The following is an 11,353-nucleotide window of genomic DNA, read 5'->3' as shown; positions in this document are numbered from 1 at the left end:
TGTACTTAGTAAACTTGTTTTATTGAATGCAGTGTGTTCAAACTGAGATGTTTTGGAAACTGTAGTATCAAATATGTGCGTATTATTTTTATTAAAGCAATAACAGACTATATATAGCAGGGGTCACTAACTCCCAGCATGTGTGCCAAGAGCAGTACACAAGTCGATTTTCATCGGCATGCAAGGTGGGAGTTCAGCTCCTCCACTCCTCCCCCATGCAGCTGGGAGCTCTAAGCCATGACATCTGTGGATTAACAAAAGACCAGCTAATGCTACCAACCACCACCTAAATGGTAAAGCTCTGCATCTCAATTTGTTTATTAATGAAGCTGTTGTAAGTAGTTCTATTAGTGACTTTAAAAAATATCACCGGCACTCAGATTTTACACATAGGTCAAAAGGTCAAATGTTACTCTAACTTGGAAAGGTTGCTGACCCCTGATATATGGACTTGACTTCTTCAGGAGAGGCCTGAGCAGTTTAGGGTATACATTTCTGTGGGAAAATCTAAGACTCAGAGTGAACTGGGGTCACCCTGAGGTATACCCATGGTAAGAGCCAGGGTGTGGCTGATTAGCTGTGGTATTCAGGGACCCATAGCCGAGAGTAACCTGCCTGCTGGAAACTGTTTGTGACCAGTGCAGACTGGGCTAAAGCAGCAAAACTTTGGAAAGGGTGCCCTAGGTTTGAGAGCAGGGATGACTCAGCTACTCATTAGTCTACACTGTACACTGCCATGTCACTGTGGGGCAGTTTCCAATGCCCAAGGTTTTAAATACCGACAGTTGGGTTTGATCCTGTAAACTTTCTGTACAGAACAATGTAGACCAATAAAGTAGGGTTTCAACATTCACGAGGGTTCAATGTTGAGAACCCTCACAAATATTGAATTTCGCAAACATGGGGAAGCTGCAGCTGCCAGCGCTCCCTGCCTGGAGCCCCAGATGTGGGTGCTCCTTCCCAGAGTCCCGGCAAGACTGCAGATGCCAGCGCTCCCCGCCTGGAGCCCCGGCTGCAGGTGCTCCTGCCCAGAGTCCCAGCAAGGCTGCGGCTGCCGGTGCTCCCCGTCCGGGGCCCCAGGGTAGCAGCAGCTGCTGCCGCTCCCCACCCAGGGTCCTGGGAAGCAGCAGCTGCTGACACTCCCCACCTGGGGCAGCACTGGCTGCCAGCACTCCTGCCCAGACCCTTGGGGAAGTGACAGCCACCGGTGTTCCTCGCCCCAGAGCCCTGGGCTTGCAAATAATTGAATTTGCAAATGTGAAGTTTATGAGTGTGGGAACTTTACTGTACGCATTGGCTACATCAGCACTAACAAGATTTTCGAAAGAAACCTTCCGGAAAAACTCTTCCAAAGCAACTTATTTCAAAAGAGTGTGTCCACATACAAAAAAGTGAATCAAAACAGTGGTCTGCTCTTTCAAAAGAGAGCATCCACACAGCTCCCACTCTTTCGAAAGAACCGTCCAGGGATCAAAAAATCAGACCCCATGAGGACTGCACTTTAGACAAAAAGGGCCCGTGGAGTATCTACACACATTTTCTTTCAAAAGAAGCTTTCGAAAGGGGGTGCTCTTCCTGAAACACAAAAGGGAGAGCGATTTTGAAAGGAGCACTGCATTCTTTCAGTTTACTTTGAAAGAACACTTTCTGTGCAGATGCTCTACAGGAACTTTCGAAAGGGCCCCCTGCTTTGGAAAAATCTTTTGACTGAACTTGCTAGTGTGGACGCAGCCATTTATGTTTGGAGAACTGAGCCCATTTGCCCCGCCATTTCCATGGTGTAAATGACCTAAATACTTTTCTTTTCCCTCTAATAATTGTTGTTATTACACTAGTGGCCAGAGCTGTCCTATTCATCAGTCCATGGTGCCTCTTACTGTGTTTATTGTAAAAAACAGTTTCAATGGCTTATGCTAAAGAAGACTTTTTAGATCCTATTCAACTACCATTTCTACTTCCTATTCTGCTGGGGAGAAAGCACATCTTAAGGGCTATGTCTACATTAGCCAAAAACTTCGAAATGGCCACACAAATGGCCATTTCGAAGTTTACTAATGAAGCGCTGAAATACATATTCAGCGCCTCATTAGCATGCGGGCGGCCGCGGCACTTTGAAATTGACGCAGCTCGCAGCCGCATGGCTCGTCCAGACGGGGCTCCTTTTCAAAATGACCCCGGCAACTTCGAAGTCCCTTATTCCCATCTGCTCATAGGAATAAGGGGACTTCGAAGTAGCTGGGGTCTTTTAGAAAAGGAGCCCCGTCCGGACGAGCTGCGTTAATTTCGAAGTGCTGTGGCTGTCCGCACGCTAATGAGGTGCTGAATACGTATTTCAGCGCTTCATTAGTAAACTTCGAAATGGCCATTTGCATGGCCATTTCAAAGTTTTTGGCTAGTGTAGACACGGCCAAGAAATGATAAAGCAAGGAGAAGGAAAACAAGACTCTTTGGAAAGACTACCTAATTTATTTACCTAATAAATACAGTTGTTAGTCTTTAAGGTGCAACAAGAACTCCTGTGGCACCTTATAGACTAACTGACGAAGGAGGTCTTTGCCCACAAAAGTTTATACTCCAAAATATCTGTTAGTCTATAAGGTGTCACAGGACTTGTCGTCATTTGTACAGATACAGACTAAAAGGGTTACCCCTCTGATATTTAAGGTGCATCAGGACTGCTTGGTTTGTTTTGCAAATATACAGACTAACACAGGTACCCCTCTGAGACTATGAATCTTTAGGTCATTCACATATTTTGGATGGGGAAGCAGCATGAAAAAATTCTTGGGAAAGTGACATGCTCATGATTACCCAGGTTTATAAGCCTGACTTAGTAAAGTATCTTTCTGTGTTTCAGTTCTCCTATGTTATAACAGGGATACTAATTACCTATTATGCAGCAGCAAAATTAAGATTAATGAGTGAAGTGGTTTGTAAATTAAAGTGCAAAATATTACTGTAGGTGAGTAGTAGTATAATAAAAAGTCAGAATTCATAAACACGTTAAATTTCACATTCTCTCTGCTTTCTTGGCTATGTTTTCAAAAAGACTATTATGCAACATATGTCTTATTTATACTACAATCAGCCATATAGCTCCATACTAAGATAGATTAACTGGTAACATAAAATGGGAGTTATGCACGTCTGAAACTCTCATCTGACTTACCTTTAGAATATACATATGTATGACAAGTTTTCTTATTTTTGTATGCTTTATGGTGTATAAAGGAAACATTAGTTTCTGCCGTATTTATATCTCATGTCTCCTTTAGGATAAAAACTATAAATATTGATATAATATTTTCCTAATACCTTTGGAAAAGTCTTTAGATGCTTCTTTCAGTTTGTTGTTTATAGTGATGTTACATTCAAGTTGACGTATCATAGGCTTATATTGGCTAGAATGCAAAACATTTTATTGAAAATGTTAAATTTTAGGGACATTTCTGATTTCTGTGTGTCTGATCATATGATCAGATGGCAGCAAAACTTTGTCATTAACAAAAATTTAGACTCTGCACCCCCTCCAAAAAACCAAAACAAACAAAACAAAACAAAACAACCCACCCAAAGTTTTCCAGCAGTCTCTCAGTGCACCAGGATATGGAGGTAAGAAATTTAGCTCCACCTTGACATCAATTACTGGTACCTGACAGCACTGAAGGCACTGAACTTTTCAATTCATTATTGAGATTGATACCAATTTGTTTGTTTCATTTGTTTCTCATAGAATGTGTGCTGATATCTGCAAGAAAGTACCTATTCTGGAGAGCAGCCATTTTATTGTATCGCCTATCGGTTTCCAGCACGATTTTGGTTCTGTCTTAAAGGTGTCTCAGTCAGATTAATGGCCCATGAACTGTTCAGTTCTGATGTCTTATTTTTTATTATGAATCAATATTATAATTTACCTGCCTTTGTCATACTCTAGGGATCTGGGTCAATAAACAGAGATTACACCCTAGTCCAGTACAAATTGAACCTCTCTAATCTGTAAATCTCTCTTCTGGCTACATCCATAATCCGACATGAATTTAGTGAGCTGGATGACCACATCATGGATGTGGCTTCCTGTGGTCCCATAAAGTTTGTTTCCAGCTATCAGTCCTGGTTCTCAGGGTTCTGTGCTGCTATTTAGCTATAATGTACCCCTAAATGTCTTCTAAGAGCCGATAAAGTACTGAAAGTCTTGATAATGCTGCTAGACAGTATGGACCTCTGATGGTCCAGCAAATTCTCTCATCTGGCATGGGTCAGGTCCTGTGGGTGTTGGATTAGAGAGGTTCAAGTTGTATTTCTGAATTTAACAGAGTTGACTGTGAGAAAGCTGGTGGGTCCATAATTATCCCAAAGACATGAAACTTAAGTATGTGTTTTGCTGCATCAGGGCTGTTATCATGAAGTGGTTTTCTGATGTGATGTCTGGATGTGATTTAATCCTGCCAGAACATCACAAGGTTATGTTGTGGCATGACCGTGCAGTATAATGGTATTGTTTTAGAAAACTGTGTTACCAACATTGGGTCAGAACAGTTCCTAGCAGTGAAACCACACAATAGCGTGGGCATGAGAACATCTCTGTGCCCTGTTGGAGTGGGACGGCGATGTGATGTGTGTCACGCAGAATGTGGCCAGGTGACCCTGGCCCGTGTGGAGAGGTGTCCTGCTGCGTCTCCGTAATAGGCAGGGTGAGGAGCACGGAAGGTGGAGCAGCGCAGATTGAAGTGCGGATGGTGTGAGGGAAGGAAAATGGACATTAATGCGCGCGTTAAATGAGCCCTTCACCTCCCTCCTGCTCCGCCGTCTCTTCCTTTCTCCCCTCTGGCTCTCTCTCAGCCTGGGGTTCCCCTTAGCTCCTCAGAGCCTTCTCCGTCGCCTCTCCCGTGCCCCATCCCCAGCTGGAAACCCCCGCAGCGCCACTCCGCTCCCTCAGGCCCGCCCAGGGGAGGCGGAGTCCGGCGCTCCCGCCCGGGCTCCGCCCCTTCTGTCTGGCTGGCGGCGTGGAGGACGGGAGGGAGGCCGCTGGGGTCTCGGGCTCACATGACCGCTGGCGAGATGGACGGGGAGGTGCCCGCAGGCGCGGGGGGAGCTGGCCCAGGTACGGAGCGGGGCGACGGCGGGGCTGCGAGGGGTGCCCCGCCCAGGGAGCCGGGGCTGCCCCCTCCCCGACGCGCTGGGGAGAGGGGGTCGGGTCTGTCGTTGCCGCGCCCCAAAGGCGGGAGGCGGTGGGTGCGTGTGTCGGGTTTGTCTCCCCACCCGCCCGAGGGAGTCTGGCGCAGAAGCGGGTGTCGTGTCGGATCTGGCTCCTCCCCACCCAAGGGCGCCAGGCACACGGGGAGGGGGTGCCGAGCTCTCCCCACCCCCCACAGGCAAAGGGAGCTGCGCACAGAGGACGGGTGTTGGGGTCTGTTTCACATCGCAGAGGGTTGGGATGTTGGGGTCTGTCTCCCCCTCCCCCTATGCCCAGCCAAGGGAGCCACGTGCAGGGGGTGTGTCGGGGGTGGCTCTTTTCTCCCCTCCTCCCAACTGGGAGATGGGCATAGAGGGTGATGTGTGTCAGGGCTCTCTGTCTTGCTTTCAGACTGGGGTGTCAGGGAGGCCTTGCCTCCGCTGCCTCCACAAATGAGTTGGGCAAGGGAGGGTGTTTGTCAGGGCTGCCTTTCCCCTCGCCCTCTCCCCTGAAAAATGCTGAGGAGGCGGCATGTGAAAACTGCCTCCCCCTCACATAGCTGGGCAGGAGTCAGGGCAGAGGGTTATAGATGGGGATGGAGGGAAGTAGGAGGAGGGCTCCACTCCACCTATTATCAGAATCAGTGTTGGTCTGCAGAGGTGCCTCAGCCAATCTCATTTTCCAAAGGCACTTGGGCTGAGGAGTATTGACGTGTCCTCCCCACAAGGCCATTCCTGCCAATATGCAGAATGTGTAGCCATGCAGAGTACTACGAAATGTTGGGCACCAAATTGCTCCTCATTTTGTGAAGTCCGAGGCAGCTGTGTTCTATGTTATCCATCCCTTGGCTGGTCCTCCTCTGGGCTGCACCTAGCAGGGCTGTGCTTAGTGGGTGCAGGGTCCAGGACAGCTCTGTCCCTGCTCCACCCTCCCTGATTCCAACCCTTACCTCAAATCCCTCTCCACTGAACGATATGGTCCAGGGGACTAGCAGGGAGCATGATGCTGGCAGCAGGGGTTGGCCCATCCCCACGCTCACTGGCAGCAGGGGGAAGTGGAGTGGCCTGGCCACAGCCCACTTGGTTTCAGTGGCTCCTAGCTGCATTGCCCCACTTCCAACTCCCATGAGTGCTGTGGGCAGTTCCACCTGAAGCACCCTCTCCGCAAGTGATGCAGCTGGGAGCTGGTGGAGTGGAGCAGGCTGTGCCTGGGAAAATCTGCTTCACGTGGCTGCTGGTGAATGTAGGGATGGATCCAACCCCTGCTGCTTACCTGTCCAACCTGCAACAGCTCTGGTCCCTGCAGCCTTTGACTGTCTCCCACCCTCCTGAGGAGCTTCACCCACCTGCAGAATGCCCTCTCGTGTGGGACTTCGGAGGGCACCAGAAGTGCTAGGGATGGCACTGCCTCCCCATATCTTGGTGATGATCAAGCCTTAAAGAGTACATTGACTTGCCCGGTGATTGTGGATTCCAGGCTCTGTTAGTATCTGGCTTACTGGACTAGTCTTCCTAAGGTTTTTACTTCAGGCATCACTCCAGACTGTTTTCATCTTGTGCTTAGCCTTGTGTAACTAGAGCACTGGTAGTGAATTCCTGCATTTTGGCTGATAATGGTGTCTTCCTGTAAGGGAAGCTGCCACCACTGTGGGTAGAGAGGGCTAATGGGTTACAAAGTAGAGTGCTTTTCATACTGAATGAATTGTGAACAAGACATTCAGAGCACTATTTGCATTTGTTAAAGAGGTGGATAAAAATTTAATCATAGAATCATAGAAGAGTAGGACTGGAAGGGACCTGGAGAGGCCATCGAGTCCAGCCCCCTGCCCCCACGGCAGGACCAAGCACCTTCCAGACCATCCTCGAAAGCCATCTATCCAACCTCTTCTTAAATATCTCCAGTGATGGAGATTCTACCACCTCCCTTGGCAATTTGTTCCAGTGTTTGATCACCCTGACAGTTAGGAACTTTTTCCTAATGTCCAACCTGAACCTCCCCTGCTGCAATTTAAGTCCATTGCCTCTTGTTCTATCCTCAGAGGCAAGGAAGAACAAGTTCCCTCCCTCTGCCTTATGACACCCTTTTAGATACCTGAAAACTGCTATCATGTCCCCCCTCAATCTTCTCTTTTCCAAACTAAACAAGCCCAATTCTTTCAGCCTTTTTTCATAGGTCATGTTCTCTAGACCTTTGATCATTCTCGTTGCTCTCCTCTGGACCCTCTCCAATTTCTCCACATTCTTCCTGAACTGCGGTGCCCAGAACTGGACACAATACTCCAGCTGAGGCCTAACCAGCGCAGAGTAGAGTGGGAGAATGACTTTTTGTGTCTTGTTCACAACACACCTGTTAATGCATCCTAGAATCACGTTTGCTTTTTTTGCAACAGCATCACACTGTTGACTCATATTTAGCTTGTGGTCCACTAGAACCCCTAGATCCCTTTCTGCTGTACTCATTCCTAGGCAGTCTTTTCCCATTCTGTATGTGTGACACTGATTGTTCCTTCCTAAGTTGAGCACTTTGCATTTGTCCTTATTAAACTTCATCCTGTTTACCTGAGCCCATTTCTCCAGTTTATCCAGATCCTTTTGAATTATGACCCTATCCTCCAAAGAAGTTGCAACCCCTCCCAGCTTGGTATCATTTTCAAACTTAATAAGTGTACTTTCTATGTCAATATCTAAATCATTAATGAAGATATTGAACAGAACCGGTCCTAAAACAGACCCCTGCGGAACCCCACTAGTTATACTTTTCCAGGAGGAAATGTTTCCCTCCTGCATAATTTAATCTAATAATCAAATAGTCTAGCAAACTGAAACACTCACTGCAAGTTATATAGCTCATCACTTTCATAGTTTCTAGAATTTTTTTATGTTTTGTTTTACTGTGGCTGCATAAGTGACAGTTTAATCTGTTGGTGAAATGTATGATGCAGTCTGCTAGGTAGTATCATCAGACAGTCTGGGCAGACTGTTGTGGACGTGGAACACTTCTCCTTTCCCAACTGATGCAAGCCAAAAATAAATCCTACCTTGAAAAGACATTCAGCTGCATTCTCTTAAAGCTTCAGCATAGGGAGCTGCTCTTAAGATCATGATGTTGATGTGGGGTGAACATGTTCTGTCAATGTCGGTTAAACAACAAAAAAGGGAAGAAGCTTCTAATGTGTCTTGTTTATTTGTTTTTTTAATTCACTAGCCTTTTGGTAGTTCTGGGGGGACTTCTGGGTGGAGGGACAACTGTATTATCACCTCCATTTTTATGAAAGGCAAGGAAAGGTCCTCTGAAAAATGATCTATTGGTAGGGCATACCAAATTCATCAGTCATTCTGGTCAATTTCATGGTCATAGGATTTTAAAAATAATAAATTTCATTTAATCTATTTGTGAATTTCACATTGTTGTAATTGTAGGGGTACTGACCCAAAAAAGGAGTTGTATGGTGCGTGTTGTAAGATTATTGTAGTGGGGGGTTGCAGTATTGCTTCCCTTACTTCTGTGCTGCTGTGCTTGTTAGTACTACTTTCAGAGCTGGGCAGTTATAGAACAGTGGCTGTTGGCCAGAATATCAGCTCTGAAGACAGAGCTGCTGCCAGCAGCAGTGTGGAATTAAGGTTTGCTTGAGGCAGTATTAACACCCTTAGTTCCAGTGCTGCTGCCTGCAGAGTCCTTCCCTGAGCACATGCTAGCCTCTGGCTGCCCAGCTGTGCGGGCAGTGCAAAAGTAAAGGTCACAGTGCTGTGATTTCCTTCCCCCCACCCCCCGGACCTCCGTTTTGGGTCAGGGTCCCCAGTTTGAGAAAAGCCAATCTGGCCCCATGAAATCTGTATAGTACAGTATAAAAGCACACAAAGGACCAGATTTCACAATCTCTGGTGAAGTTTTTGTGGCATTGAATTTGCTAGGGATCCATCTTTTCGATATTAATCAGATAGTTACAGAAGGACACTTTTCTGCCAATTTTCTCTGAGAGAGAAAAGAGAGTTGCAGTTAATTAGAGCAGCTTCAGGCAGGTGGTCACTAATTATTACTCTGTGGATAGTGTCTTGTATGTTTCAAAATGGACACAGAAGTAGAGTTAAAAAAAAAAAAGTAAGTAGGTTTTTAACGCATGAAAGAAATAATAAGTTTGTTGGGATTGCTTCCAGCATCAGGTGTGTGCGTCCTTTGGCTAACCCTACAGATACTGCGTTCCCCACCTGCCCCTCCGTCATGTTTGTAAAATAACTATGGGATGTTGCTGTTGAAGGCCAGTGTAAGAGATTAAAACAAGTGTCATTGTGAGATGGCATTCTGTAGTGTCAGAGCGCAAGCTTGGTTAGGTGTGTTTGCAGGGCAGTCACTGGGGCAGGTGTGGGTTCCGGGGCCACCGTCCACGCAGATGCCCCAGGTGCAGGGCCCAGGATGATGCCCATGCCAAAGGCCATGGCCCTGCACTGCCCCTGCTCCACCCCATTCCATCCCTTCCCCCAAGTCCTGTCTCTTCTCTCAACTCTTGCTCAAACCCCTCTCCTCTGAGCACCCGAAGCTGGAGGATGACTGGGGGCCTGGTGCAGGGTGGCAGCAGGGGTTGGCTCCTCCCCGCAACCCCATGGTTGTGGGAGCCAGAGTGACCTGGCAGCTTGCTCTGCTCCACTCCACTCTGTTTCTCCCAGTCCACTGCAGTCCCCTCCACTGCAGTGGAAGGAGGTGGAGCACTGTGGGGCCAGGACACTCTGCTCCCTGCTGCTGTAGCGAAGTGGAGTACAACAAGATGGGCGACAGGGCAGGTTACTGGGGTGCTACATATCCTGCTGCCACAGTGATGGGGGGAGCCCTTGCTACTGCCCCAAGTCAGGCCCCCCCAGGTAACCCCTAGACCTCATCCATAGAAAAGCGGAGGTGGTTGCTGCAGTGCCCCCCCCGCACCCCCCATCCCCAAAAGTGCGTGGCCTAGAGCGGCTGCTCTGAACCATCCTATGCATGGGACTTCTCTGTGTATGTTCTGACTGCTTTAAGAGGCTTTACAGTAATTAAACTGATGGTGTGCTGGCATAGGCTGTTTCCAATCTGACTGTGTGTCACGTAAGTAGTACTTCTGCAACTGACTGACCCACTCATCCTCGTTTGGCTTCCTCTGACAAATTATTGTAAACTGTGGGAGTGAATCCCTATTGGGTTTTACTCAAGGAAGCTTTGTCTGTGAAAGGGAAATTAGACTGGATGAACTTGCACCATTACTTTTTTCTCTAATGTGGAGGTGTGGGTATGATGGTTTCTGTTGAGTCTGTGATGGTTTAGCTCTTCTTCTGTAAGCTATCATAGTATGCTCTAGAAAGGGCAAAGACATTTCTCCTCTCTAACAGTGAGACTTCAAACAAGCTGTTGATGGATTTTCTGTAGAGGGACAGGAGGGCTACGTCTACACGTGCACCCAACTTCGAAATAGCTTATTTCGATGTTGCGACATCGAAATAGGCTATTTCGATGAATAACGTCTACACGTCCTCCAGGGCTGGCAACGTCGATGTTCAACTTCGACGTTGCTCAGCCCAACATCGAAATAGGCACAGCGAGGGAACGTCTACACAGCAAAGTAGCACACATCGAAATAAGGGAGCCAGGCACAGCTGCAGACAGGGTCACGGGGCGGACTCAACAGCAAGCCGCTCCCTTAAAGGGCCCCTCCCAGACACATTTTCATTAAACAGTGCAAGATACACAGAGCCAACAACTAGTTGCAGACCCTGTATATGCAGCACGGACCCCCAGCTGCAGCAGCAGCAGCCAGAAGCCCTGGGCTAAGGGCTGCTGCCCACGGTGACCACAGAGCCCCGCAAGGGCTGGAGAGAGAGTATCTCTCAACCCCCCAGCTGATGGCCGCCATGGAGGACCCCGCTATTTCGATGTTGCGGGACGCGGATCGTCTACACGTCCCTACTTCGATGTTGAACGTCGAAGTAGGGCGCTATTCCCATCCGCTCATGGGGTTAGCGACTTCGACGTCTCGCCGCCTAACGTCGATTTCAACTTCGAAATAGCGCCCAACACGTGTAGACGTGACGGGCGCTATTTCGAAGTTACTGCCGCTACTTCGAAGTAGCGTGCACGTGTAGACGCAGCCGAGGACAACTAATCTGTTTGCCTTTCTTTGGCTCCAGAAAGAAAGGTACTTTTTAGTGAAATCTACTTTTA

General features: G+C 47.8%; 1 protein-coding gene across 2 annotated transcripts in view; it reads left to right on the top strand.

Annotated features, from left to right (window-relative positions):
• The first annotated feature begins 5,005 nt into the window (after nucleotides 1-5,005).
• Nucleotides 5,006-11,353, top strand: part of SNX8 (sorting nexin 8) — a 37,991-nt gene continuing 31,643 nt past the window's right edge. For both annotated transcript variants that reach the window (XR_012647712.1, XM_075010537.1), the window contains exon 1: nucleotides 5,006-5,101. Coding sequence is in view for 1 of the 2 variants with exons in the window: in XM_075010537.1 (XP_074866638.1) it covers nucleotides 5,044-5,101 (58 nt within the window). In the remaining variant the exon portion in view is untranslated. The remainder of the gene's footprint in view (nucleotides 5,102-11,353) is intronic.

Source organism: Carettochelys insculpta, chromosome 16 (genome assembly GCF_033958435.1).
Source record: "Carettochelys insculpta isolate YL-2023 chromosome 16, ASM3395843v1, whole genome shotgun sequence".
In the NCBI taxonomy this organism is placed as follows: domain Eukaryota; kingdom Metazoa; phylum Chordata; order Testudines; family Carettochelyidae; genus Carettochelys; species Carettochelys insculpta.
Note: the sequence above shows the minus strand (reverse complement) of the source record. Positions and strands in the feature narration are given on the sequence as shown.